This window comes from Paramormyrops kingsleyae, unplaced genomic scaffold (genome assembly GCF_048594095.1).
Source record: "Paramormyrops kingsleyae isolate MSU_618 unplaced genomic scaffold, PKINGS_0.4 ups39, whole genome shotgun sequence".
Lineage (NCBI taxonomy): Eukaryota > Metazoa > Chordata > Actinopteri > Osteoglossiformes > Mormyridae > Paramormyrops > Paramormyrops kingsleyae.
In genome coordinates this window covers 467,436-493,802 of record NW_027325977.1, presented here as the reverse complement: position 1 = coordinate 493,802, position 26,367 = coordinate 467,436, and the positions used below count along the sequence as shown (strand labels likewise).

General features: G+C 42.7%; 2 protein-coding genes and 1 pseudogene across 2 annotated transcripts in view; 2 read left to right on the top strand and 1 right to left on the bottom strand.

The window, feature by feature from the left end:
• Positions 1-26,367, bottom strand: part of LOC140586333 (E3 ubiquitin/ISG15 ligase TRIM25-like) — a 189,788-nt pseudogene that overhangs the window by 6,726 nt on the left and 156,695 nt on the right.
• LOC140586326 (NACHT, LRR and PYD domains-containing protein 3-like) overlaps positions 1-26,367 on the top strand; it is a 128,230-nt gene that overhangs the window by 81,520 nt on the left and 20,343 nt on the right. The window contains exon 11 of the mRNA XM_072708129.1: positions 7,919-8,092. Within this exon, the coding sequence (XP_072564230.1) occupies positions 7,919-8,092 (174 nt within the window). The remainder of the gene's footprint in view (positions 1-7,918; positions 8,093-26,367) is intronic.
• Positions 9,754-11,178, top strand: LOC140586335 (stonustoxin subunit beta-like). Its single transcript, XM_072708146.1, has 3 exons — positions 9,754-9,809; positions 10,085-10,214; positions 10,325-11,178. Exons 2-3 carry the CDS (start codon positions 10,193-10,195, stop codon positions 10,858-10,860), a joined length of 558 nt encoding a protein of 185 aa, XP_072564247.1. The 5' UTR covers positions 9,754-9,809; positions 10,085-10,192; the 3' UTR covers positions 10,861-11,178.

Below are 26,367 nucleotides of genomic sequence, written 5' to 3'. Positions count from 1 at the left end.
AGTAACGGAGGCTGTAACAATGACACTAAACCTTTCATACTGGGACCTTCATTTTAGTTGAGACACTTTATTTCACATTAAAGCTAAATGTAAACAAGCATGTTTGCATCAAGAGCTTCACAGCATAACAAACTACATGACGACAGAGCAGAAGGTTAAACAGCTGAAGATTTAATGTGACCCTGTCCACAGTATGTGGGTTATATTTATATAATGAGGATCTTTCCTCTCACTGTCCACAGTGTCCTGATGGAGAGAGCAGGCTCACCTGTACCCAGCTGTGTTTCCATGAAGAGTGACAGGTCAATGGACCACATGATCAACTTCAGAGAGGGGTCTTCTTCATCAGATCAAAGGTAAATATACATTTAAACAGTGTTTAAATCCAGGGCTGTGGAGTCGGAGTCGGAGTCGAGGAGTCGGAGACAATTTTGGGTACCTGGAGTCGGAGTCGGAGTCGGCAAAAAGTTAACCGACTCCGACTCCGACTCCGACTCCTACTAAATTTAAATGGGAATTAAAAAAGTAAGTTGAAATGTCCCAATTCACAAACAGTCATAATGAACTACTTCTCTGCTGTAAGAATAAAGTCCAATGCATGCAGTGCATAATGTCACCACAAAACGAACATGTCAAGTAACCATGAAGCATGCTTTTCATTGACTGTATGCGTCACTATATGGGATGTAATGCACAGGTAAGGTGCGGCACCGCTTTCCATTGTGTCGTGTTCCACTGTTACAGGGAACTGTGAACCTAGCCTAAAGCCCCCCATACATTTACAGATGCACTGCCGATTCCTTCAATGGATGTAGAAAATACATTAGCATAGTATATACACTCACCTAAAGGATTATTAGGAACATCTGTTCAATTTCTCATTAATGCAATTATCTAATCAACCAATCACATGGCCGTTGCTTCAATGCATTTAGGGGTGTGGTCCTGGTCAAGACAATCTCCTGAACTCCAAACTGAATGTCAGAATGGGAAAGAAAGGTGATTTAAGCAATTTTGAGCGTGGCATGGTTGTTGGTGCCAGACGGGCCGGTCTGAGTATTTCACAATCTGCTCAGTTACTGGGATTTTCACGCACAACCATTTCTAGGGTTTACAAAGAATGGTGTGCAAAGGGAAAAACATCCAGTATGTGGCAGTCTTGTGGGCGAAAATGCCTTGTTGATGCTAGAGGTCAGAGGAGAATGGGCCGACTGATTCAAGCTGATAGAAGAGCAACTTTGACTGAAATAACCACTCGTTACAACCGAGGTATGCAGCAAAGCACTTGTGAAGCCACAACACGCACAACCTTGAGGCGGATGGGCTACAACAGCAGACGACCCCACCAGGTACCACTCATCTCCACTACAAATAGGAAAAAGAGGCTACAATTTGCACGAGCTCACCAAAATTGGACAGTTTAAGACTGGAAAAATGTTGCCTGGTCTGATGAGTCTCGATTTCTGTTGAGACATTCAAATGGTAGAGTCAGAATTTGCCGTAAACAGAATGAGAACATGGATCCATCATGCCTTGTTACCACTGTGCAGGCTGGTGGTGGTGGTGTAATGGTGTGGGGGATGTTTTCTTGGCACACTTTAGGCCCCTTAGTGCCAATTGGGCATCGTTTAAATGCCACGGCCTACCTGAGCATTGTTTCTGACCATGTCCATCCCTTTATGACCACCATGTACCCATCCTCTGATGGCTACTTCCAGCAGGATAATGCACCATGTCACAAAGCTCGAATCATTTCAAATTGGTTTCTTGAACATGACAATGAGTTCACTGTACTAAAATGGCCCCCATAGTCACCAGATCTCAACCCAATAGAGCATCTTTGGGATGTGGTGGAACGGGAGCTTCATGCCCTGGATGTGCATCCCACAAATCTCCATCAACTGCAAGATGCTACTGTATCCTATCAATATGGGCCACCATTTCTTTCAGCACCTTGTTGAATCAATGCCACGTAGAATTAAGGCAGTTCTGAAGGCGAAAGGGGGTCAAACACCGTATTAGGATGGTGTTCCTAATAATCCTTTAGGTGAGTGTACATACAGAGGAGTCGGAGTCGGGGAGTCGGAAGATTTAGAAACTGAGGAGTCGGAGTCGGAGCATTTATCTACCGACTCCACAGCCCTGTTTAAATCACGCAGACTCTCAGTCAAAAGACATACAGGCAAACTGTCACGCCCAGCTCTGTACGGTCCTCTTGTGTGCCACGCCCCCCTCATTACCTCGTGTGAATCCCCGATTGTGATCACCTGTTGCCTGTTATGTTCAACCTGTCTTGTGCATTTAGTCCGTGTCTCAGTTAGTTTCCCCAGATCCGTCATTGTAGTGTCCGTGGATGTTCCTGCTTGTTTGTCTCTTGCCTAATAAACCCCTGATTACCCGTGAGTACGGCTTGCTCTCCTGCTTCCCTGCTCACCTGCCTGCCAAAACGTGACACAAACACAAGCTACAAGAAAAAAATCTTAAAATTTCAAATTTTTAAAACTTTTCCAAATTCCATCATTTTTGAAAATGTAAACAGAAGTTTTGTCTCTCCTGTATAAATCACATCTGAGGTAAAAGGATAAGGATTACTGTAAAGACTGACTTCTTGCAAGCTGGAATTAGAAGGTCGATTGCAAAGTGCATTTTAAATGTCAATCCTCAGCATGCAGCTGGAAAAAAGCTACTGCTCTATATTGACTAAGCATGACTGGACAATAGATTGTCTTCAGGGATGGATGTTTCTGCTTTGATAAATAGATTCTCATGGGCTCATTAGTTCTGTTCAGACTGAGGCTTCAGTTTGAACATGTTTAATGGAACAGTGCCTGTTACTAATTAGCTAGTTGTTATGGGATCGGGAGATGGTGCAGGCGAGGAAAGGATGACGATCCACAGTGCGGCTCCAAGATGACAGGGGTTTATTTATAACAAAACACAGAGCAGAAAATAAGGGAACCACGAGGGGTCAAAAAACCATAACAACAAAACACAGGGGAACACTAGTAAAGAGCAGCAACCCAGGGAGCAGAACTAAGGGGAAAATAACTACACAGGAATCCAATACACACAGGAACAAAGCACAGGATCAACAGCATGTGATACAATGACCAACTGAGGGAACTGACCACAGGCAGGCAGTAAAATACACAGATCATGGGGACTAACAAAAGGCAGGTGTGAGTACTCAACACAATCAACCAATCAGAGGAGACACTGGAAAGAGGACACTGATGGAATTAACTAACAATTAACAAACGCAGAACTAAGGAACTATAAACCTGGGACCAGGGAAAATACTTGTGAGAGAAAAATTGACTAGAGGGATATTTTGTAATTAGCATTTCATATGTACTTTATATAGCCTGTAACTTATGGGTCTGGTCACCTGCAAGCAGCCCCCACTCTCTGTAGCCTTTTGTGATTTTCCTGCTCTGTCTGATAAACACGCTCTAAACCTGCATTTCTCTTCTCTAGCCTGCATTTCTGCTCAATCTAATGAGCACAAAGTTCAAGAACATATTGCTACACTAAGGTTAACTCCTAATTCTCTTAAGCTTACATTCTTGGCTGTCAGCTGCCTAACACTCAGGTACTTTTGCATTAGTTGCACAAAGATACAATTTCAAAGCTGATTACAAAATATCCCTCTAGTCAGTTTTTCTCTCACACTGGACAAGATCCTACGGAGCTGCCAGAGGTCACACCAGAGCCTGGGCCTGCTGGGTACCTGAGGTGCAGCCCAGCTAGAGACAGGAAGCCCCTGAGTATTACAGGCAGTCTAGTGTTAACCCTGGAAACAAGGGACAGAACAAATCCCTTTGGGGTTAAGCCAGCTGCTTTTGAAGCCAAAAGAGAAACAGGAATGCTGTTGGGGGGGGGGGGCATATCATACAAAATTTGTATATTGGTATATTGTTATTCGTTTAATTGTAATCAAAATTAATATATAAATGGTTTGGTAAGAACATTTGATCAATGTGTTTTTTTAGCAAAAAAAAAAAAAGTTGAGATCAGCTGGGGGCCCCAAATTGCAGGGGTCAGGGTTGTCCCCCCCCCCCAGATCCCTCTGGATAGTTATGGTAATTAAGTTGAAATCTGTTTGAAATCATGTTAAACAGTTTACAAGAAGTAACCAGTGAATGTCATTGAGTGACTGGGAGCTACATGCCAAACCGTCTCTCCTGGCTGCTACCTGCTGTCTCTCTGTACTGCCACTAGATGTCACTGTTTCTCTTATACTGTCATAAGCAAGTTGACATCCGGAAGCCACCCTAATGAAATAAACTCAGAATGTGGATGGCAGTTACATCTATTTAGATAAAAATATAATGGTTGGATATTTGTGTTTTATTCACAGGGACCGAGTGAATAGATGTAATTCACATCCAGATAAAGGAGACTTATCATCCATCTTCAAGGTGTGCATTTATTACTGAAGTATATTTTCTTAAACCTGTTTCAAAAAGCAGGATTTCTTGCTTAGCCTGATAACTTTTTGTATTTAATGTGCCCCAGTTTAAATGGCCTTCATCTTCATTCACTTATGTTTAGCCCAGACTACTTCAAATATGACACGTTATCCGGCTAACCAAGAAATCCCGCTTTCTGAAACAGGCCCCAGTTCTAGCCAGGTTAATTGTTAGCCATTGTTAGCAATACCAGTTGATAACACATTTTACGTGTTGTTTTGCACATGAAAACACCATAGCAACACGTCCACAGAAAGCGGTGTGTGCAACTAATTTAATGAGCAACAAATAATACAGAACTGCTTATAAACACTGTAAAACTATAGCTTTAACTTCTGTTGATAAAGGGTGCAGCCATTTTGAATTCTGAGGTCGAGGTTGTGTAGGTTCCCCCGACTTCATGAGTTGGAATTCCGAGTTCAGGGGGCATTCCAGTTGAAATTTCCCACTAGGAACTCCAAATTTCCAAGTTACAAGTTGAAATGGAACGCAGCATAATTCACAAATGAAGATACGGTGCCAGGAGTGATAATAATTAAACTGTAACTCTGTTCATTTCAGTTACTGGAGAAAAAAGCTCAAACGTTTCTGAAGGATGAGCTGATGAAATTCAAAAGGTACCTGGATCAGAATGACCCAGAATGCTCTGAGCCTCAGCTGGAGGAGGACAATGACCTGGACAGTGATGGTCAGATGCAGAAGACCTGTGGTAGAGAGGGAGCTCTGAAGATCACACTGTACATCCTGAGGACCATGGAGCAAAATGATCTCGCTGACATGCTGGAGAAGAGTAAGAGCTGTACCTCATTCAGTGTGTGTTTGATTTGCCGCAGAAGAAGAGTTTATGAAAAAATGTGTATTACTTTTCAGTTTATCATTTATTTAATTTGATTTATTTTGCCTTAAATGAGTAAAAAATGTTTTTTGAAAAGCTCTCATTTCATTTCAGGGCTTCTTCTGTCGCAGTATCAGCGCACAATCAAATGTAATCTGAAGAATAAATTTGAGTGTGTATTTGAAGGGAAAGCTAAGGAAGGACAGCCAACACTTCTCAAAGAGATTTACACAGAACTCTACATAACTGAAGGGGGAGCTGGAGGAGTCAATGATGAACATGAAGTGAGACAGATTGAAACAGCATCCAAGAAAAGGGTAACAGAAGATACTACAGTCAAGTGCAATGATATATTTAAACCCTTACATGGGCGTGTGACACCTATCAGAACTGTGCTCACAAAAGGGGTCGCAGGTATCGGGAAAACAATCTCTGTGCAGAAAGTTATTCTTGACTGGGCAGAAGGAAAAGCAAACCAGGACATTCATTTCATATTTGCTCTTCCTTTCCGGGACCTGAATTTGATTAAGGATGAATACAGTCTGATTGATCTGCTTCACCACTTTGTCCCAGAACTGAAATCGCTTGAATCCACTGAGCTGTGTAGGTACAAAGTTTTGTTGATCTTTGATGGTCTGGATGAATGTCGCCTTCCTCTAGATTTTCAGAACAATGAGAGCCGGTTTGACGTAACAAAGAAAACATCACTGGATGTGCTGTTGACTAACCTCATCATGGGGAATCTGCTTCCATCTGCTCTCCTCTGGATAACCTCCCGGCCAGCAGCAGCCAATCAGATACCTCCTAAGTGTGTCCACCAGGTGACAGAGATACGAGGGTTCAGTGATGGCCAGAAGGAGGAGTATTTCAGGAAGAGATTTAGTGATCAGGGTCTGGCCAGCAGGATTATCACACATGTGAAATCATCAAGGAGCCTCTTCATCATGTGCCACATACCTGTGTTCTGCTGGATTTCAGCCAGTGTCCTTGAAAGGCTTTTTAGTGAGACTGACAAGGGAGAAATTCCAAGGACTCTGACTGAAATGTACACACACTTCCTGATCTTTCAGGCGAGTTTAAAAAATGACAAGTATAAGAAAAACTATGAAACCAAGCTTAGGGAATACAGCAAGGAATTCCTTTTGAAACTTGGTAAACTGGCTTTTGACAACCTTGATAACGGCAATCTCATATTTTATGAGCAAGATCTGATAGGGAATAACATTGATGTCACTGAAGCTTCAGTTTACTCTGGAGTGTGCACAGAAGTCTTTAAGGAGGAATATGGATTGTATCAGGAGAAGGTGTACTGCTTTGTGCATCTGAGCATCCAGGAGTATCTCGCTGCTTTATATGTGTTTCTGTCAAACTCATCAGCTGACCTGCTGAAGACTGCAGTGGATCAGGCATTAAAGAGCAAGAATGGACACTTGGACCTCTACCTCCGCTTCCTCCTTGGCCTCTCAACAGACTCCAGTAAGACTTTGTTACAAAAACTACTGGGAGAGACAAGACCCAGCTCACATAACATTAAGGAAACAGCCCAGTACATCAAGGAGAAAATACAGGAGAATTTATCTGCAGAAAGGACCATCAACCTGTTCCACTGTCTGAATGAACTGGGTGACAATTCTCTAATAGAGGAAGTACAAAGATACCTGAGTTCAGGAAGCCTTTCAGCAGCAGACCTCTCACCTGCACAGTGGTCAGCTCTGGCCTTTGTGTTACTGATGTCAGATAAGGAGCTGGATGTGTTTGATCTGAAGAAATACATCAGATCAGATGAGGGTCTTCAGAGGCTGCTGCCTGTGATCAAGAAATCTAGGACAGCTCTGTAAGTGATCTTTCATATGTCTTTTGCTAAAGAAGTACAGATGTTATTCATGATACTGGTTTTATATCTTATCAGAACAATTAGGGTGTATTTATATGGACACCCAGAAATACTTTTTCATTCTGGATACTGCAGGATTTGTATATTTTTTAACATTCTTAGTGTGGCGTGTGGTTCAGTGGGTTTGGACTCTGTGTCTGTGGTCAGAAGGTCACTGGTTTAAATACCTGGCCGGCAGAGTGATGCTGGTTTTGGACCCTTGAGCAAGGCCCTTACCCCCCAACTTCAGGGGGCTGGATGCTGGCCAACCCTGAGCTCTGACCTGTATGTGTGTGTCAGAGAGAGTCATTTAAAAATACAGAATTAAAATAACTTAAGCTCTTCTTGACATTGAAACCCCCATAAACATGTACACTTACTGTACACACATCCGAGGCAGGAACTGAACCCAAAACCCTAGAACCCCTGGGTCGGCTGTAGTGCTGATCACTGAGCCCCAGCGCTGCTCAGAGCTTTATAAAAATACTTATGCATATATTACAGAGTCTCAGGGTAACTCACCCTGTAAGGTCATTAAAAAGCAGGTTCGTCTCAGCTGGGGAGTATCAAGTAAAAACTATTTGTGTTTCTGACTAGGAAAAGAAAACAACAAAATAACTGATATTTCAGCTATATGCTGCATGTCGTATAGTACATAAAAATGTTTATTTTAATTTTTTATTTGATATACCTGTGTGTGGTGTATGTATCTATATCTTAACACGTTTCCTTTTCCAGGCTGGACAGCTGTAGACTCACAGAGAGATGCTGTGAAGTGTTGGCTTCAGCTCTCAGATCAAACTGCTCTCAGCTGAGAGAGCTGAACCTGAGTGACAATGACCTGCAGGATTCAGGGGTGAAGCTGCTCTCTGCTGGACTGGGGGATTCACACTGTACACTGGAGATACTGAGGTCAATATTACTGGGTATTCCACACTGTAATGTGTAATTACTGAAATCTTTATTGAAGTCGTCACATTTACTTAACAGTAATACTCATGGAGGTGAGGTGTTTTTATTTATTGGAGAGATATTGTCTGTCTCTCTGCAGGCTGCCATTCTGTAGAGTCACAGAAGAAGGCTGTTCTTCCCTGGCTTCAGCTCTGAAGTCAAACCCCTCTCACCTGAGAGAGCTGGACCTGAGCTACAATCACCCAGGAGACTCAGGAGTGAAGCTGCTCTCTGCTCTACTGGAGGATCCCAGCTGTAAACTGGAGAAACTGAAGTGAGTATAGAATGTGTGTCTGCTCCTCCTATAGACTCATGTATGTGGAGAAAGTACAACAATTAAATAAATGGATACAGCAGTACTATGTCATTCTGCTTCTGCTATAGTGTGGACCACAGTGGAAAGTGCAGGACCAGACCAGGGATCCAGAAATGTAAGTTTGTTTGCATGTTTTTATGCTTAATACCATTTATACTACTTTATGATAGCATTCACACAATTATTGTGATGTGTGTTTGTTTTTTTTCTTCTTTTCTTTTTTGGGTTTAAAAATGACTATTTTCTTAAATAACAATGGGAGTCTGGGGACTTCTGTAGTAGTACTGTTTTGAGATTTGTTAGTATTGTCCTAAGACAGCACCCGTAATCTCCCCAAAATGGCTGTGACACTGAATGTCTCCTCAGTCTGCGCTAGTGATGGGAATTTCGGCTCTTTTTAGTGAGTCGGATCATTTGGCTCAACTCACCAAGAAGAGCCCGCTCTTCCGGCTCCCAAACGGCTCTTCATTTTATTACTTCTGCCTCAGCCAGATTCAGCGCTGTTATGACGCATGATTGATATGTGTACTAAACCTTATGATTTCCTCAATATCATCATGTTTGGTATAAAAAGATGAAATGTAAAAACCTCAAACACTACTACACGTGTATTGAACATTATATAGCGGAAAATCTGTTTTTGTCTTTGATACCATTAACAGTCAAATAACATAAATAACGAATAACAATAACGAAATTATAAAGAAATTACAACGAGCAAAACACCAGCATCCAACAGTTTTAGTATCTATCCACTTTAACAACTATCTATCACCTAACAGTGTAACATTTTAACATTTCCTTTGGGGCAGAAAGGCTAAGTGCCTCAGCTTAGACGGGTTGATCCGGCTTCTGGCAGTAGCAGCACGCTAGCCTGTCTTTTTCCTTCCATCTGAACTGTTGGATGCGCAGTTCCTAAGTGCCTGTGAAGGTTGTTTGTGGATCCTGATCGAAATGACAGCTTCATCTTGCAAACTGTGCATTGTGCCTTTGAGTTATCATAGCTATTAAAATGCATCAAAATGCCGCTTCGTTTCCAGCTATCACTCATCTTGCCTCATATTAGCGCACCACATCCTCTCTTTCTCTCCTCCTTTCCCCCCCTCGTGCTCTGTACCTGTACACCGTCAGCACGCGCACCCCCATCCCCCCCCCCCCCTTGTCTGATTCATCACGTGATTGGTCGCGCGGCTCACACGCCATTAACACAAACTTCAGTCACAGTCAGAGCAGCATGGAGCGCTGAGCCGCGGAGATATTTTGGTTTCTATAAAAATGTCTCTCGGTTAGGATCCGAATCTTTTGTCCGGGTCGTTCGCGACAGACACATCACTAGTCGGCGCTGAACGCTGCTGGAGGGCGGTATGTGTCCGAAGTGGTTTGAAAGAAGTTTTTATTTTGAAGTAAAGACAAATTATCTTCTATTGGTACTCTTTGTGGTACAATTTCAAGTTTAACACGTTTGATTAATGCTGTTTGTAATTTTATTTACCTGTAATTAAGGCTATTAATTTAGCACGCGCAGCATTTCGCCCCGTCTTCCCGCCGGCGTCGCGCGGGCGTCCGACATTTCCTGAGGTATTTCACATACAGTACTTGAATTCCTGCTTCGTTTTTATATTTTATGTATCGTACAGAATAATAGAGCGCAGGCTAAAGTGCAGTTCGGTCCCCAGCGAGTCTCTCAGCGCGGCGTGTCTCACAGCGCAGGGGGCAGCCGGAGCGCAGCAGACTCGGGCGGCTACATGAGTATATTGGGAATAAAATGTGTGTATTGGAGCGAGTTCTGTGTTAGTGAGTGTGTGAGGTGTGACAGTGATGATGATGGAGATGCTGGGCTTCCTGATGGGATTAATCGCCCTTCCTCTTGCCTACAGACTCCTGCCAGCTGACGCTGGACCCCAACACAGCACACAGAGACCTGTCTCTGTCAGAGGGGAACAGGAAGGTGACACGGGGGGCAAAGCAGCCATATCCTGATCATCCAGAGAGATTTGACTGGTTGGTCCAAGTTCTGTGCAGAGAGAGTCTGACTGGTCGCTGTTACTGGGAGGCTGAGTGGAGTGGAGATGACGTCCGGATAGCAGTGACTTATAAAGGAATCAGGAGGAAAGGAGGCAGTGTTGACTGTGGGCTTGGAGCCAATGACAAGTCATGGAGTCTGAGCTGCTCTCCTGACAGTTACTCTGTCTATCACAATTATAAACAGACTGTCATACCCATAAAGCCCTCAGGCTCCCGCAGAGTAGGAGTGTATCTGGACTGGGCGGCTGGTACTCTGTCCTTCTACAGAGTCTCCTCTGATGGACTGACCCTCCTGTACAGCTTCACCTCATCATTCACTGAACCCCTCTGTCCAGGGTTTAGGGTTTATTCTCTAAACTCCTCAGTGTCCCTGTGCATGCTGGGATAGCTCACTGTGTGCTGGAGGAATCATTTTTACCTTATCAGAGTGTCACATGTCGCTGCTTCTCCGTGGCAAAAAGGTAAAATCTCTGCTTTTTAACCAGTATAACCCTTTTTACTCTGTCTGAAGTGTGACGTATGTCAGACAAAATAAGTGACTGGGTTCAGCAAACTTAGCAAAAATGTAAAATGACTGTTTTTCTGTCTGATTAAAATGTAATGAAATGTAATCATGTTGAGTGGGGGGGCTTTTCCCCTCCCCTGTATATGTACATTTTATATATTTCTGTCTGTATATTGTATTTGCTACCTGTACACTGACAATAAAGGCTTCATATTGTATCCTATTAATGTCCTGGTTCAGCTCCACTCAAAGCGTGAGGTAACTGGGTAACATAAATCATATAATACAATTAAATAAATACACTTTACTGTAATTGAACATAACTAACAGCATTAGATTAAATCAGCATATATAATAACCATGTAAAAGGAGACGGGAGACATAACAGTGAAAGCAAAAACAAAGTTAAAAACAAAAGTCATAAATCACATCAGTAACATACATTAGATTAAATTATCAAAATACAACAAGCAACAATAAAAAATTCCTAACTAAAGCTGTGAACTGTACACCTGACAATCGACAAGCTAATTAGCAAACCGCGTCTCTCTCACCACGTTAAAACTCGGGAAAAGACTCATTAAAAGTCGAAGTAAGTCCTTACTTCGTAAGTCAATAATTACACAAGTAATTAAAAACAATGCGTAAGACATTTTAATTTGTCATTAAATATACGGTTTAACTTCAGACGGCTGAACCTCACGTCCGCCCCCTACTGCCGTCCTGAGGTAACTGCGGGTTTCCCGTCGGTCGCAGCACGCCAGACGCTGCGGTCCCTCAGTTAATAATTTAGGAATAAGATTATCAGATGCAATGTATCCCACAAAACACTCACAGTGTCATTGCAGCAATACAGATTTACCCCTGAACGCAATGGAAAGGTGGATTCTTACTCTGACGTCCCTCTTCTTCCTCTGGTGATGAGCTATTGGCCTCTTGCAAAATGATATCAGTTACATCACTGATACACTGAGCATCTAAATAATAATTAGTTTTGTTTCCAAACTTTTCACTGACCCTGCAAAGATATTTCTTGTCATCCTCAAAGAAATAATAAGTAAACATTTAAATGGCTTTCAATAATTTATTTCAAAGTATTTGATAATATAGGCTTGATTAATTTTGATATTAATATTGAATTGTGAATATGTTTATTCTGGTCTTTAAGTTTAGGGAGGGGCTGTGTCTAGTCTGAGAGTGGGGGCAGATTTCACTTTGGCGGGGGGTAAATGTCAGAAAGGGTGAGTGTGGTCAGACAATTTTTAGGCCACTTTATTTCACTTTACGTGATTGTTTTTGGAATGATTTCATTTATTTCAAGGTCAATTTAATTCGCATAGTTGATTCATTGATTAACTTTGCTTGGAATAATAAAACACAGTAGTTTAGTATGAATCTCATTTGGTAGAAGTGTGTTCAAAATGGCCACAGTCTTGTTCGGATAAGAGTCCAATCCGCATGGAGCACTTTGAGCAGAGTGAGGACGCCGCCATTTAGGAGATATCAAAGAACAAACTCCCCTGGCTCAGAAAAAGGAGGGAAAACAGGGGAAGCTGATGATTCTCCCTGAGCATCGCAAGGTGGAGAAACGAGGATGCAGGAGAGGATTGTCATCCTGGGCAGCAGGTTGCAGGGCGGGGCGACGACCCCCAGCTCCTCAGGCAGCGGCAGGCTGGGGGGCCCCACGTGTGAAAATGACCCTTGTTCTTCACCCCCTGTAATGTTTGTATTCTTCCATTTTCATGTCTGTCGTATGATAGAAATATCATCAGCACTCCCACTCACTGTAAATTCTCTGGTGTAGGAAAAATTAGCTCAAGTAAATTTTAATGTCCACCAATGTGTAGGGAAATTAATTACGTTTTAATAAATTTTTATTTAATGATGATTATCAACTAATTGTTATGCTGAATGGTTGATTCCTTCAAACTCAATTGCGGAATCCCCGTGAGTCAAAAAGGTCATATGACGAAGATCAGATAAGGGCCAACAGAGGAATGTAAAAAGGGGGGGTTGTTAACATAAGACTGAAAAAACCTCTGATAGTTAGGAGACCCACTGAGATACCTGGTTACATTATTTAACTTTCACGATTCCTCTGGGAAACCATGACAGCATGTATGCAGGGGTAGCTGTACATATACAGTATATTTATCCATATTTATATAATGGTTGGAGTGAGAAGGTAAAATAGGTGATACTCTGTGAAACACGGTTATAAGGGTGGCAGACAAAACACTAAGACTGTCTAAGGACACAAACAAACATAACCTATATGGATACTGAGACTATCAGTAATAAGTAAACACATATACAGGGTATATACAGGCCAAACTTAAAAGAGAACTTTCTTCAGGGTGTTGGGTGAGTCTGTGGTTTGTAAGGCAGGTTGGAAAGGGGGGGGGGGTGCGTTGCATACCAAGTTGAGGGATCCCTTGGGTGGGCATCAGACCACTAAATTGCCGGTCGGGGGCGGGGGAAGGTCCCCTCGATAAATTCTGCTGGCTGGTAAATTTCCCTGCTTAGGATGGAGGCGTTTAAGTGATCGTCAGTTATCATTTGGCACCCCCAGTGCTCCCCCCCCCCCCACACACACACACCCCGCACATGCCCACATTACAAAGTAGAGGTCGACCGATATTGAATATTACCGATACCGATAGCTAGGTTGGTCCGTACTTGCCGATAACCGATTAATTAACCGATAGTTTTTAAAATGGATACTGGATTAAAATAAATAAATAAATAAATAAAAACACAACACTACATGTAAAATAGTACTAAACTTTATTACAAAAACCAAACAAAAAAACAGTACTGAATCATGAAAATGTGCTATATGAAATAAATATGAATATATTAATAAATATTGAGGTAAATTAAAGACATGCTTTCAAACTGAAAGAAAAAGTAACACTCCAAATAAATTAAAAAAAAGTTATACAAAATGAATTATAATAATAATTATATAATTATATAATATTATAATTATATATAATATTAATTATATAAATGTATATTATATGTGTAGTCTCCCACTATATTTGCTTCTATTTTGAAAACTTTTTTCTCTCTCCATAGGCAGAGGTTGACCAAACTGTTTGTGTAATCTGTTAACAACGCTCATTATATACCCGTCTTTTTAGGCAAGAACCAGATAATGAGTGTCACGTCATGAAATGGTTTTAATACGAAGGGAGCTGTATTACGTGATAACAAATTTAATAAAAACATCGTAAGTTAGGCCTATAATAGTAATGATTTCATTTCAAACAACAAATATATTATATAGAGAAGGTGAGCAAAGTATCAACAGAGCTTTTTGAAACTCCGAATCAGTAAAACACTGCGTCGCAAAAAGATTCACTGTTTCGAAGCGCTCCAGTCGGATCCCCCCATCCCCCCGGCAAATCGCACCCTGTGCCTGAAGATAAAAAGAACTGAAATCGAATGCATTCCTGATGGTTACAATCATGACATTAAACATTTGGGTCGGACTTGCGTGTATTTTTGCAACATTATTTTAACCGCTTGATGTACTGCTAATGTTAGCGTCCTCTCAGCCTTGTCGACAAACATACTGCTGTTCTTTCTCCAATGCAGAATCTAATCAACAAATGAATTACTTTATATTGAGATGAAAACATGTACTGTAGTGTACTGTATACATACCTTTTCGCTGTCTGTGTTTTAAGCGTGCATTTGAAGTGTCAGCGTTGTCCGTGCACCGCGCTCTCTCCAGGCAGCTTGCGCTCTCCTTGCAACTAACAGTATCACGTGTCAAAACAAAAGCATGTGCTTTACAGCGATTTTCGCCTATAGAGGCGGCACTTGCCATAGATATATATGTTGGCTCTGGCACTGTATAATACGGTGGCCCCTAGAGACAAAACACACACAAAAGAAAAAGCAGAAACAAAATGAAAATGCGCAGCAAATTAAAAAAACACACAAAAGAAAAAGCAGAAACAAAATGAAAATGCGCAGCAAATTAAAAAAACACACGCAAAAGAAAAAGCAGAAACAAAATGAAAATGCGCAGCAAATTAAAAAAACACACACAAAAGAAAAAGCTGAAACAAAATGAAAATGCGCAGCAAATTAAAAAAAACACACGCAAAAGAAAAAGCAGAAACAAAATGAAAATGCGCAGCAAGTTAAAAAAACACACACAAAAGAAAAAGCAGAAACAAAATGAAAATGCGCAGCAAATTAAAAAAAACACACGCAAAAGAAAAAGCAGAAACAAAATGAAAATGCGCAGCAAGTTAAAAAAACACACGCAAAAGAAAAAGCAGAAACAAAATGAAAATGCGCAGCAAGTTAAAAAAACACACGCAAAAGAAAAAGCAGAAACAAAATGAAAATGCGCAGCAAATTAAAAAAACACACAAAAGAAAAAGCAGAAACAAAATGAAAATGCGCAGCAAGTTAAAAAAAACACACGCAAAAGAAAAAGCAGAAACAAAATGAAAATGCGTAGCAAGTAGACAATCCCAAACCGGAAGTGCTCCACCACGCTAGGGGGCGCGGTGAGCTCATGTGGCACAGTCGCTACACAGTAGTGATGGGAAGTTCGACTGAATTAACTGATTTGATTCTTTCGAGCTGTCCGTTGTAATGAATCGATTCTAAAATCGATTCTGTGATTCACTTTTTTTCCGTCTTTTTTGCGCCTGACCGTATGAGTCAACGAATCATGGGATCGGATAATAAATCAAACGGTGTCGCATGGTTACGTTATTTGACTGAAAGATGGGGCTGGTGTTCAACAAAAATGTTTAGCTTGACTATTCACAATAAAAAAAACAATATATAAAAAGCAGAAAGGGTGTCGATGCTGAATAAACACGCGTGTATATATAGTTCTTATTTTCTTGACTTTAGCCAAATTCATGTGCATGAGTATCAAGGACTACATCACAGTTAACAACTGCAATATTACCAATACAATCACACACACATACAATGAGCATGAGTAAACTTGCATACGTTGTTGTGTAAACGTCAAAGTTAATAAATATCTTTGGTTTTTGATGAAAGACATATGGTTTTATTATGCAGAAATGCAATAATTTACTGTTGTGAACGCCGCAATGGCTCTTGGGATCGGTTCGCAAACCATCCGTTTGAGTCGCCGACGGAGTGTCCGAGAGTCCGTTCGATGAACAAATCGAACTTACGGTTTTCGGACACTCGGTCGGTGACTAAAACGAATGGTTTGCGAACCGATCCCAAGAGCCCTCGCCGCCTCGCGGAATTTGCTGCGGAAATGCAGTTACGCTGTTGAAAGGAATAAAATTAACGCAGCTGTTCACAGGGCTGTCAACTTTGGTCAGCCGGTTGGCCAGAGATTTTCCATTTCAGACAAGTCCGCACACGCATTTACACTTTTGTGACAGTTTTATTCCCTTGTAAATGGTCTGTAGGGTTTGCAAACTACCCCAACGCTTTTGCTGCAGCTAATTTTAGGTTTATAATGTAATAATATAAATTTGCAGTAAGATTTCTTGCACGAGCGTGAGAATCCGAAAGCGTGAGTGTCACGCCAGATGCGTGAGAGTTGGCAGCCCTGTGTTCATTTATCACAACAGTAAATTATTGCATTTCTGCATAATAAAACCATATGTCTTTCATCAAAAACCAAAGATATTTATTAACTTTGACGTTTACACAACAACGTATGCAAGTTTACTCATGCTCATTGTATGTGTGTGTGATTGTATTGGTAATATTGCAGTTGTTAACTGTGATGTAGTCCTTGATACTCATGCACATGAATTTGGCTAAAGTCAAGAAAATAAGAACTATATATACACGCGTGTTTATTCAGCATCGACACCCTTTCTGCTTTTTATATATTGTTTTTTTTATTGTGAATAGTCAAGCTAAACATTTTTGTTGAACACCAGCCCCATCTTTCAGTCAAATAACGTAACCTTGAGACACCGTTTGATTTATTATCCGATCCCATGATTCGTTGACTCATACGGTCAGGCGCAAAAAAGACGAAAAAAAAAGTGAATCACAGAATCGATTTTAGAATCGATTCATTACAACGGACAGCTCGAAAGAATCAAATCAGTTAATTCAGTCGAACTTCCCATCACTACTGTGTAGCGACTGTGCCACATGAGCTCACCGCGCCCCCTAGCGTGGTGGAGCACTTCCGGTTTGGGATTGTCTACTTGCTGCGCATTTTCATTTTGTTTCTGCTTTTTCTTTTGCGTGTGTTTTTTTAACTTGCTGCGCATTTTCATTTTGTTTCTGCTTTTTCTTTTGCGTGTGTTTTTTTAATTTGCTGCGCATTTTCATTTTGTTTCTGCTTTTTCTTTTGCGTGTGTTTTTTTAACTTGCTGCGCATTTTCATTTTGTTTCTGCTTTTTCTTTTGCGTGTGTTTTTTTAATTTGCTGCGCATTTTCATTTTGTTTCTGCTTTTTCTTTTGCGTGTGTTTTTTTAATTTGCTGCGCATTTTCATTTTGTTTCTGCTTTTTCTTTTGTGTGTGTTTTTTTAATTTGCTGCGCATTTTCATTTTGTTTCTGCTTTTTCTTTTGTGTGTTTTTTTAATTTGCTGCGCATTTTCATTTTGTTTCTGCTTTTTCTTTTGTGTGTGTTTTGTCTCTAGGGGCCACCGTAGTATAAGGACAACGGACCGTTCTCAGCCGCTTCATCTCTCACACAACCCGGAAAAACTATCGGCGTGGATTTTTGCCGATAACCGATAGTTCCGGGAATCAACTATCGGTGCCGATTAATCGGCAAAACCGATACATCGGTCGACCTCTATTACAAAGTCATCAATCCATCATTAATTATTGATACAGGTATCTTCCATTTATGGTGTAAAGTTTGCGGCCGATTTGTTCACAGTGAAGGAGTCCCTTACAGCAGCTACACACTCACGTTCACGTCTCTTCACTGATTTGTTGTTTTCCTTCTTCTGTTTGTCCTCAGAAATGTAAAGCTGCTTCCCTCCTTGACTATGGCCAGTGAGACCCAGTGAGGCATGTAAGGACCTGCTGTAAGTCAGCATGTGACTGGCTGGAAACTACACCTGCACTGTCAGAAAAAAAAGTACCAATCTGTACGGGCTGTTCCCTCAAGGGTCTGTCAATTGTATCCTAGCTGTAGGTAAAAGTGCCCTTTAGTCTAATTTAAGGTACAGAAATGGAGTCTGAGGGAGGGAACATTAAGTTTGCACCTTGGGGAACAAAACTGAACCAGGACTGTCCCTCTTTTTTGACAGTGTGGGACTATATATGCCTATAGTGAATGAACCACCGACAGCCTTGGTCACTCCCTTGGGTCTCACTCATGTTCTGAATGAGCTGGTGAGTGAGTGGATGAACATGAGCGTCTGTCATTCACCTACTGACTCAGCAACTCAGTCCACTCCTTCAGCATGAAGTGAATGGCAAATTTTCTCCAGTTTTAGACAAGATAAGACGTCTCATTCCTAAGATGGTGCCAGTGTGTGTGGCCGGCCGTCTTCCATGATTAGCTCATGTTGGTGTTTTTTTGTTTTTTGTTGCTTTTTGCTGGAAATGTTTGCTCCTTACTGGTATATGATCGCCAAGCTCTATTTGATATTCGTTCTGCTACAAAATGCCGGATTATAAACATTAACAGCAGACACGTGACCTTCCTCTGTTTCACTAGGAGTACCCAATCATCTACGCCGCATTCAGACTTCAATCAAGTGCCTTCTGCGATCTTTTAGCTCGTCGAGATCTACTGGTTAAGGAGGAGGAGTAGCTATAGTTTTTAAAGAGAACTTTTATTTGTAAACAGTTATCAGCAGTTTTACAATTTTGAGGTGATTATGTTTGAACTGGGCCGCCTAAATCTAGTATTTATTGCTGTGATTTACCGGCCACCAAAATATATATAAGAAGGACTTTATTAGTGACTTTTCTAACTTTCTGACTTATTTTATGCCAAAATATGACCGGGATTTGATTGTGGGTGATTTTAACATACATATTTGCTGCTCGCCTAAGCCGCTAGTTAAAGACTTCCTGAATCTTACTGAATCTTCTGACCTGTAATAGGTCTGTAATAGGTCCTACTGAAGATCATGGTCATCCTTTAGACCTTGTACCATCATATCCTGTCTGTTTTTAATATGACAGTTTATGAGGCTGATTTCTCTGATCATTCCCCCATTCTGATTGAAAGTTATCTTCCGTGTGATGCCCCTAACTTGTGGGGGCTCCCAATGTTTCCGACAGATGAAGCCTTCTACTGCTACAAAATTTGTAACTGCGTTTAATGATGCTGTTGGACCGTGTTTAGAGAATATTCACTGTACTGATACGGAGGAGCTAACTTCACTTTTGTACTCCACTTACCAGCATACCAGTCAAGTTTTGGATTTGAAAATAAGGGAAATTTTCCGGCACCCACCATGAGCCACCCGACCACCCCAACCAAGCTCCAGTATCCCTTACATTTTAAGACAGGTGTACAAGAAATCTAAAATAACCACTTGTCATTTACATTTTATTTTCATTACACATTTTCTTTTAATTTCTCATGTTCACTGGTGTGGCTCTCTGGCATTCACTATAATGACTTATTATACAGATTTGTTGCAGACTTTGTATCCTTGTTGAAGTCGCCAAAGAAGGTGAAAGTAACATTGTTTTTGGTAGTGATGTCCCGATCAGGTTTTTTGCCCTCGAGCCCGAGTCATTTGATTTTGAGTATCTACCGATACCGAGTCCCGATCCGATACTTCTATAATACACAAGAAAAAGAATAAAGAAGAGCGAAGAAACAGATCCAGGATGTTCCTTATTTTTTATTTAATTCACCTTATTTTAACATTCAACAACTCTGTTAACAAACAGAGCACTTCTGTGAGGTAGCTTGAACAATCAAGTAATAAATAACATAAATATCTCCAGACCGCAGACATACTCGCGCTTTCCGCTTCAAGCTGCTTCCATGTTCTACTAAGTTTAGAAGTAGTAAATCAAGACTTGAAACATGACTTCAATTGAGACTCCAAATTGAAATATTTTTGCACAAAAAACAAAGCGCATGTTCGCTTGAAAAGTTAACAAATGAACAAGGGCTTAAGGAAAACAAGTATCAACATTAATAAAGAAGTAAAACATAAAATACTAACCCTTTTTCCGCACACACGAGATCAAGGTAGGATAAAACATTAGGCATGTGCTCCTAGCAGAAAAACATGGCTGTTTTGAGTTGTGCGCATGCAGTAACAACGGGTAGGACAGCTTGATAGGTAGGACGGTTTGTCAGAACACCTGTTAACCAATAGCGTCTCTGCAACAAAGTGATGTCATGCCGCACGCGTTGCTGTTTCTGTGTGGAGTCAAAACTCTGTGCCACCGTATAACTGTAGATGTGTTAAAAAATAATGAGAATATATATACATATATATGCGAGTCCTGATCGGGAGGTAACATCCGATTCTGACACCAGGTGAACTCCAGGAAGCCCTGAACAGTATGCCCCATAAAAGGCTCCAGGTCCAGATGGATTTCCAGGAGAATTCTGGCACCAACATTCTACAGAATGTTGCAGGAAACCAAGGAAAATGGCAGACTACCACCAAATATGAATTCTGCCAACATTAGTCTCTTGCTAAAACCAGGCAAAGACCCTATATTGCCTACCAGCTATCATCCAATATCCCTTATTAACGTTGACCTTAAAATAATCTGCAAAGCTCTATCAAAAAGAATAGAGAAGATAACCCCTCACATAATTCATCCTGACCAAACTGGTTTCATAAAAGGGAGGCACTCATCAACAAACACACGTAGATTACTTAATCTGATATACTATTCGTGCAATAAAAACCTTCAAATTACAATATTGTCTCTAGATGCAGAAAAAGCATTTGATAGAGTTAACTGGAATTTTTGCTTTGCAGCTTTACACAAATTTGGTTTTGGAACCTCTTTCATAAACTGGTTAAAAATATCATATAGTTCCCCAACAGCATGTGTCAGGACAAATGACCAAACATCCTCCAGCTTCTGTCTCAAGAGGGGCACCAGGCAGGGATGCCCTCTCTCCCCCTCACTGTTTGCAATTTTTATTGAACCACTAGCAGCAGCAATTTGACAGGCTATAGTGATTAAAGGCATTAAATGCAGGAATGTAGAACATAAGGTCAGTCTTTATGCAGATGATGTCTTTTCTCCAGCATTCACAAACCACTCTCTATGAGGTAATTACATTAATAAACTCTTTCTCAAGAGTCTCAGATTAATTGATAAACTGGTTAAAATCTACAGTTCTTCCGATTAATTGCTTCTTCCAGAATTTATCTTCCACTCCACTGCAATCTGGAGATATTAAATATTTAGGTAAAAATGTTTCACCTAGGCTGGCAGATTTAACTAAATTAACACATCCCACTTTTAAAGAAGGTAGAAGATGATGAATTTCATCTGCTCTGCGCTACCGGACTCACTGGACCCTCTACAATTCGCATACCGTCACAACAGGTCCACTGATGACGCCATTGCCCTGACACTACACACCGCCCTCTCCCACCTGGAGAAGAGAGATACGTATGTGAGAATGCTGTTCGTAGATTACAGCTCAGCATTCAATACCATCGTTCCCTCAAGGCTGGACAGGAAACTGCTAGATCTAGGAGTGAGCAGCTCTCTTTCCTCGATTTCCTGTCCAACAGACGCCAGATGGTTAGATTGGGAAACATCACGTCATCCACCGTCACAATGAACATTGGTGCTCCACAGGGGTGTGTACTGAGCCCTCTCCTGTACTCACTCTACACCTACGACTGCACGGCCACTAACAGCTCCAACATCATCGTGAAATATGCAGACGACACAACAGTGGTGGGTCTCATCACCAATGGGGATGAGACGGCATACAGGGAGGAGGTCAGCGCCCTGACACATTGGTGCCAGGAGAACCATCTCACCCTAAATGTGGCTAAGACCAAAGAGATGATAGTGGACTTCCGGAGATGTGGAGAAGCATATACCCCCATCACCATTAACGGCGCTGCTGTGGAGAGAGTGAGCAGTTTCCGTTTCCTGGGTGTACATTTAGCGGAGGATCTCTCATGGTTAGTTCACATTGACAAAGCAGTGAAGAAGGCGCAGCAGCGCCTCTTCTTTCTCAGGAGACTGAAGAGATTCGGCATGAGCCCCCGCACCCTCAGGACCTTCTACCACTGCGCCATTGAGAGCATCCTCACAGGATGCATCACCACCTGGTACGGCAACAGCCACACCTACAACCGCCTAGCTCTGCAGAGAGTAGTGCGGTGTTCGGAAAAGATAACTGGAGGTGTGCTCCCCTCCCTCCAGGACATCTACAAGAAGCGGTGTCTGAGGAAAGCGAGGAGGAACATCAAAGACTCCAGTCACCCTGGTCATTATCTGTTTACCCTGCTTCCGTCAGGCAGGAGGTATCGCAGTATTTGGTCCCGTACCAGCAGGCTAACGGACAGCTTTTATCATCAGGCAATCAGAATAATGAACACTAACCACTGACACTTCGCAGAAGGAAATGGAAGAGAAAAAGGGAGGAGAAAGGAAAAATGAGAGGAAAGGAAAGGAAAAGGGAAGGAAAGGAAGGGAAGAAAGAAGGAAGGGAAAAAAAAAAAAAAAACCCACTGCCACTTTATCGACTCCATGTCAATTATGCACTTCATGTTGCACATAACTGCTCTTTGCACAACGTTCATGCGTTTAATATTATATATGTATATCTTGTACTTATTTTTATTTATTTTTTTTATAGATTTTGCACACCACTACTGCTTGTGAAGCTAGCACACAGGAATTTCACTCATATGTACTGTACCAGTAACATGATGTGACAATAAAGATTTGAAACTTTGAAACTTGAAACTTGAAATGATCTGGTTAGATGGAAGTACCTACCCATATCACTCATGGGAAGGGTCACCTCAATAAAAATGATGGTTTTGCCAAGAATTAATTATTTATTTGCAATGATCCCAAGCAAACCATCACCTGACTGGTTTAGATCTCTGGTCTCTACCATCTCTAAATTCCTTTGGAAAGACAAACCCCTGCGTATTACCTTAAAAATGCTGCAAAGGACCAAGGACAAAGGAGGACTAGATCTGCCTAACTTTCACCACTACTTCTTAGCCAACAGGCTTCAAAACATCTCAGGATGGCTAAAACATACCCTCTTAGATGAACCTTGGCTAGACGTAGAACAGGCACTATGCAATAATATAGAGATATCGGATCTACTATTTATTAGCTCAAACATTAAACGACACGAATGCTTCAAAAGCATCAGTATCAGCTCTTCTCTGACAGCATGGTGGGAGTTTCTAAAAACGATGACTGAGTCTTCATTAATCCCATGCAAACGTACTCCCATCTGGAACAACCCTGACGTACTACTAAACAATAATATGATAAACTTCCCGGATTGTAGTTGTAAAGGTATTAAATACTTGGAACATATATTCGAAGAAATAGACTTTATCCCCTTTGACTTATTAGTTAAAAGACATGGGATTAACAAGAATAGATTTTTAGAAGTTAAATCTACAGTAAAAAGGAAATTCAAGTCTAATCAAATCAAATTACAAATACCACCAATTGTGGCAGAATTCTTTAATCTCAAAACCCCCAAAATTACTGTCTAAAATATACAGGACACTTTCCAAAATGGACGAATCAATATCCCTTCCTATTGCAAAATGGGAGGCAGATCTATCAGTCAGCTGGGACCACAATTTCTGGTCTCAGATATGTTTAAAAACCTTGGAACTGATTTGAAATCCCAGTTTACAATTAATACAATACAAAGTCCTGCATAGAGTGCACTATACAGGGCATCAGATGTTCAAGATGGGTTTTATGTCTTCTAACAACTGCTCACACTGTCAAGGCGATACACCTGACAATTACATCCATGCTCTTTGGTTCTGTCCACCTGCTCAGATGTTCTGGCACAGGATTTGTGAGGACTTATCAAAGTGTCTGAAATGTACCATTCCAGCCTCTCCTTCAGTCAGCGGACGTAGGTTACCGGCCTGGCAGCCGCGCCGCTCCTGAATAGGTCCGGGGCGGGCTTGAGGTTCTGGGGGCACTCTGCCTCCAGGCTGGGGTTCCGTTTGGGCTTGGGTCCTGGGGGGTGTGTTGCCGGGGTGTGGGTTGGCGCGTGCACTGGGGCCCGGCCCCGGCGCGGGGGCCTTTAGCGTGTCAGTGGAACTGGGGGCCTCTTTAGCTGACGGGGAGGTTGTTACCATCTGTCTGCAGTTGGTCCCTTCCTTAGGGGTATCCACTCTGCTCGGGGGGGGCCTCAACCTGGGTGTCTATTGTCTTATGTAGTCTGGGAGTTGACTGAATGGTGGGGTGGGTGTAGTTTTTCCCTCTGTGGTGGGGTCTGGTTGGCCGCCCCAGGCTCTGTGGTGCCCGGTGGTGCCGCTGCCATGGGCCCCGGTCTGGATAGGCCTGGGCCCCCCCGCCCTGGGTGGATTTCGGGGGAACGGGGGTGCCTATGAGGGTCAGCAGGGGAGCTGGCTCCAGAGGGGGGGGTACTTTGCCCCCCCCCCGATCCTTTCCTCCCCATCCCTAAATGCTTCCCTCCTCCCGCTCTGTCACCCCAACACACACGTAGGGCTCTGAGGTGCAGGTGCGTCGCTGGGATGCAGGGGAGGTATTCCTCCTCTGTCCCCCCGTGACCACCTGTGTCTCAGTCACACATCACAACTTAGACACTCTCATTACTTACTCTCTCATGACACATACATTTAGGGCCTTGGGGGTGGGCACACGGAATGGCGTCCAGAGGGCGGTCTGTTCATTCAGCCTTACCTCTGGTGCCAGTGCCCACTTCTAAAGATTAAGTCGCACATAGACATTGAGGGTTCTGGGGAGGGGCCGAGCTGACAGAGGGTGGCAGAGGGTGGTTAGCGCCATGCCCTTCCCCGGTTTTAAAGCACTTTACAACAACACGCACCAACACCACATCTGAGCGGGCAAAGGGAAGCATGGGGTCTTTTCACACCCCCGTTCTCTGTTCGCCGTCTGGGGCTGGGGGCTGAGAGGAAGAGCTGGCCGTCCGGTCGGGGTCTGGGCTGGTGGGCTTCTTCACTGCTGCAGGGTCCGGGGTGGCCAGAGGACAAAAGGTGTCCATCTCCGAGGTCTGGTGACAGATTGCCCCTCTGAGGGCGGTGGTGCCTGGATCTCGGAGTATAGAGTATATATGGGCAGTGTGAGTGTGTGTACGGCGTTCATTTCTGTGTGTCTCCATGTTGGGCGAATGGGTGAATATTTGTTTATGTGTGCATGAGGGAGGGAACGTATGCTTGTGTATGTGTACGCCTGTTTGTCTATACGTATGTGTCAGGTTGGGTCTTAGACTCCTCCTGAAATAACATCTCAGGCTCTATTCCCCCCCACCACACTCCCTGCCGGTGGATGAGGCCCCCAGCCGCTGGTGCGTTGGTGGTCCGGGGCTGGATGCTTGGGTGCGTACTGGCTCATTCTCAGCTGTTGCTTGGGGGGTCTGATCCTCCTGGCCCTGTCGGGCCCCTGCTGGGGGGTGGGTGGGGGGGCTTGGTTCTCTGGGCCCGGGGACCGGTCTGCCCTGGTGTGGCTTGCCGCCACGGCCCCCTGGGGCTCCTGCGATGTGGCTGCCGGATGACCCCCCAGCTCTCCTCTGCCCTTTTCTGGGTGGCGGCTGCAATTGTCCCTGTGGTGGTCTTCCTGGGACTCCCGTGTCCTGGGGGACCTCCATATCTGTTTCATGTCCTGGGGGGCAGGGCTGTGGTTCTCCACACACACTACTAGACATTTACATGGAGAAACCTTATGAACACCGGCGCGCTCACACACACAGGTGTGCACACAGGTGTACAGACTCACAGACACACACTGTTGTTATGTTGCGTGGTAACTGACTGGAGTGGTAAAAGCAGGGTAAGGAGTGACGAAATGACACACAGCACGGCAGCATGGTATTTTTAAGTCTCTCTGTATTCTTCTTCTGGGGAAGCACACACAGCCAGCAAACCCTTTCCCTCTGTCGCCACCTATTGGCGAATGTACAGAACACAACAACTGTCTTGATCGGCTATTGCTTCTAAACATATATTGTACTATTAGTTATGTGTGCTGTTCAACAACATTTAACATTTAATGTTCATTGTGATTCGTACAGATGTGACTGATGAGCAAAGGACAGACTCAATGACTGCAGTGTAGAACTGGGTCAGCGGCTCCCGTGGCAGACCGTACCGCCTTAGTTGCCGCAGGAAGTACATCCTTTGCTGGGCCTTTTTGAGGATGCAGTTGATGTTGGGCTCCCACTTCAAGTCTTGGGAAATAGTTGTTCCCAGGAACTTGAAGGTCTCGACCATTGGATACGGTGAGAGGA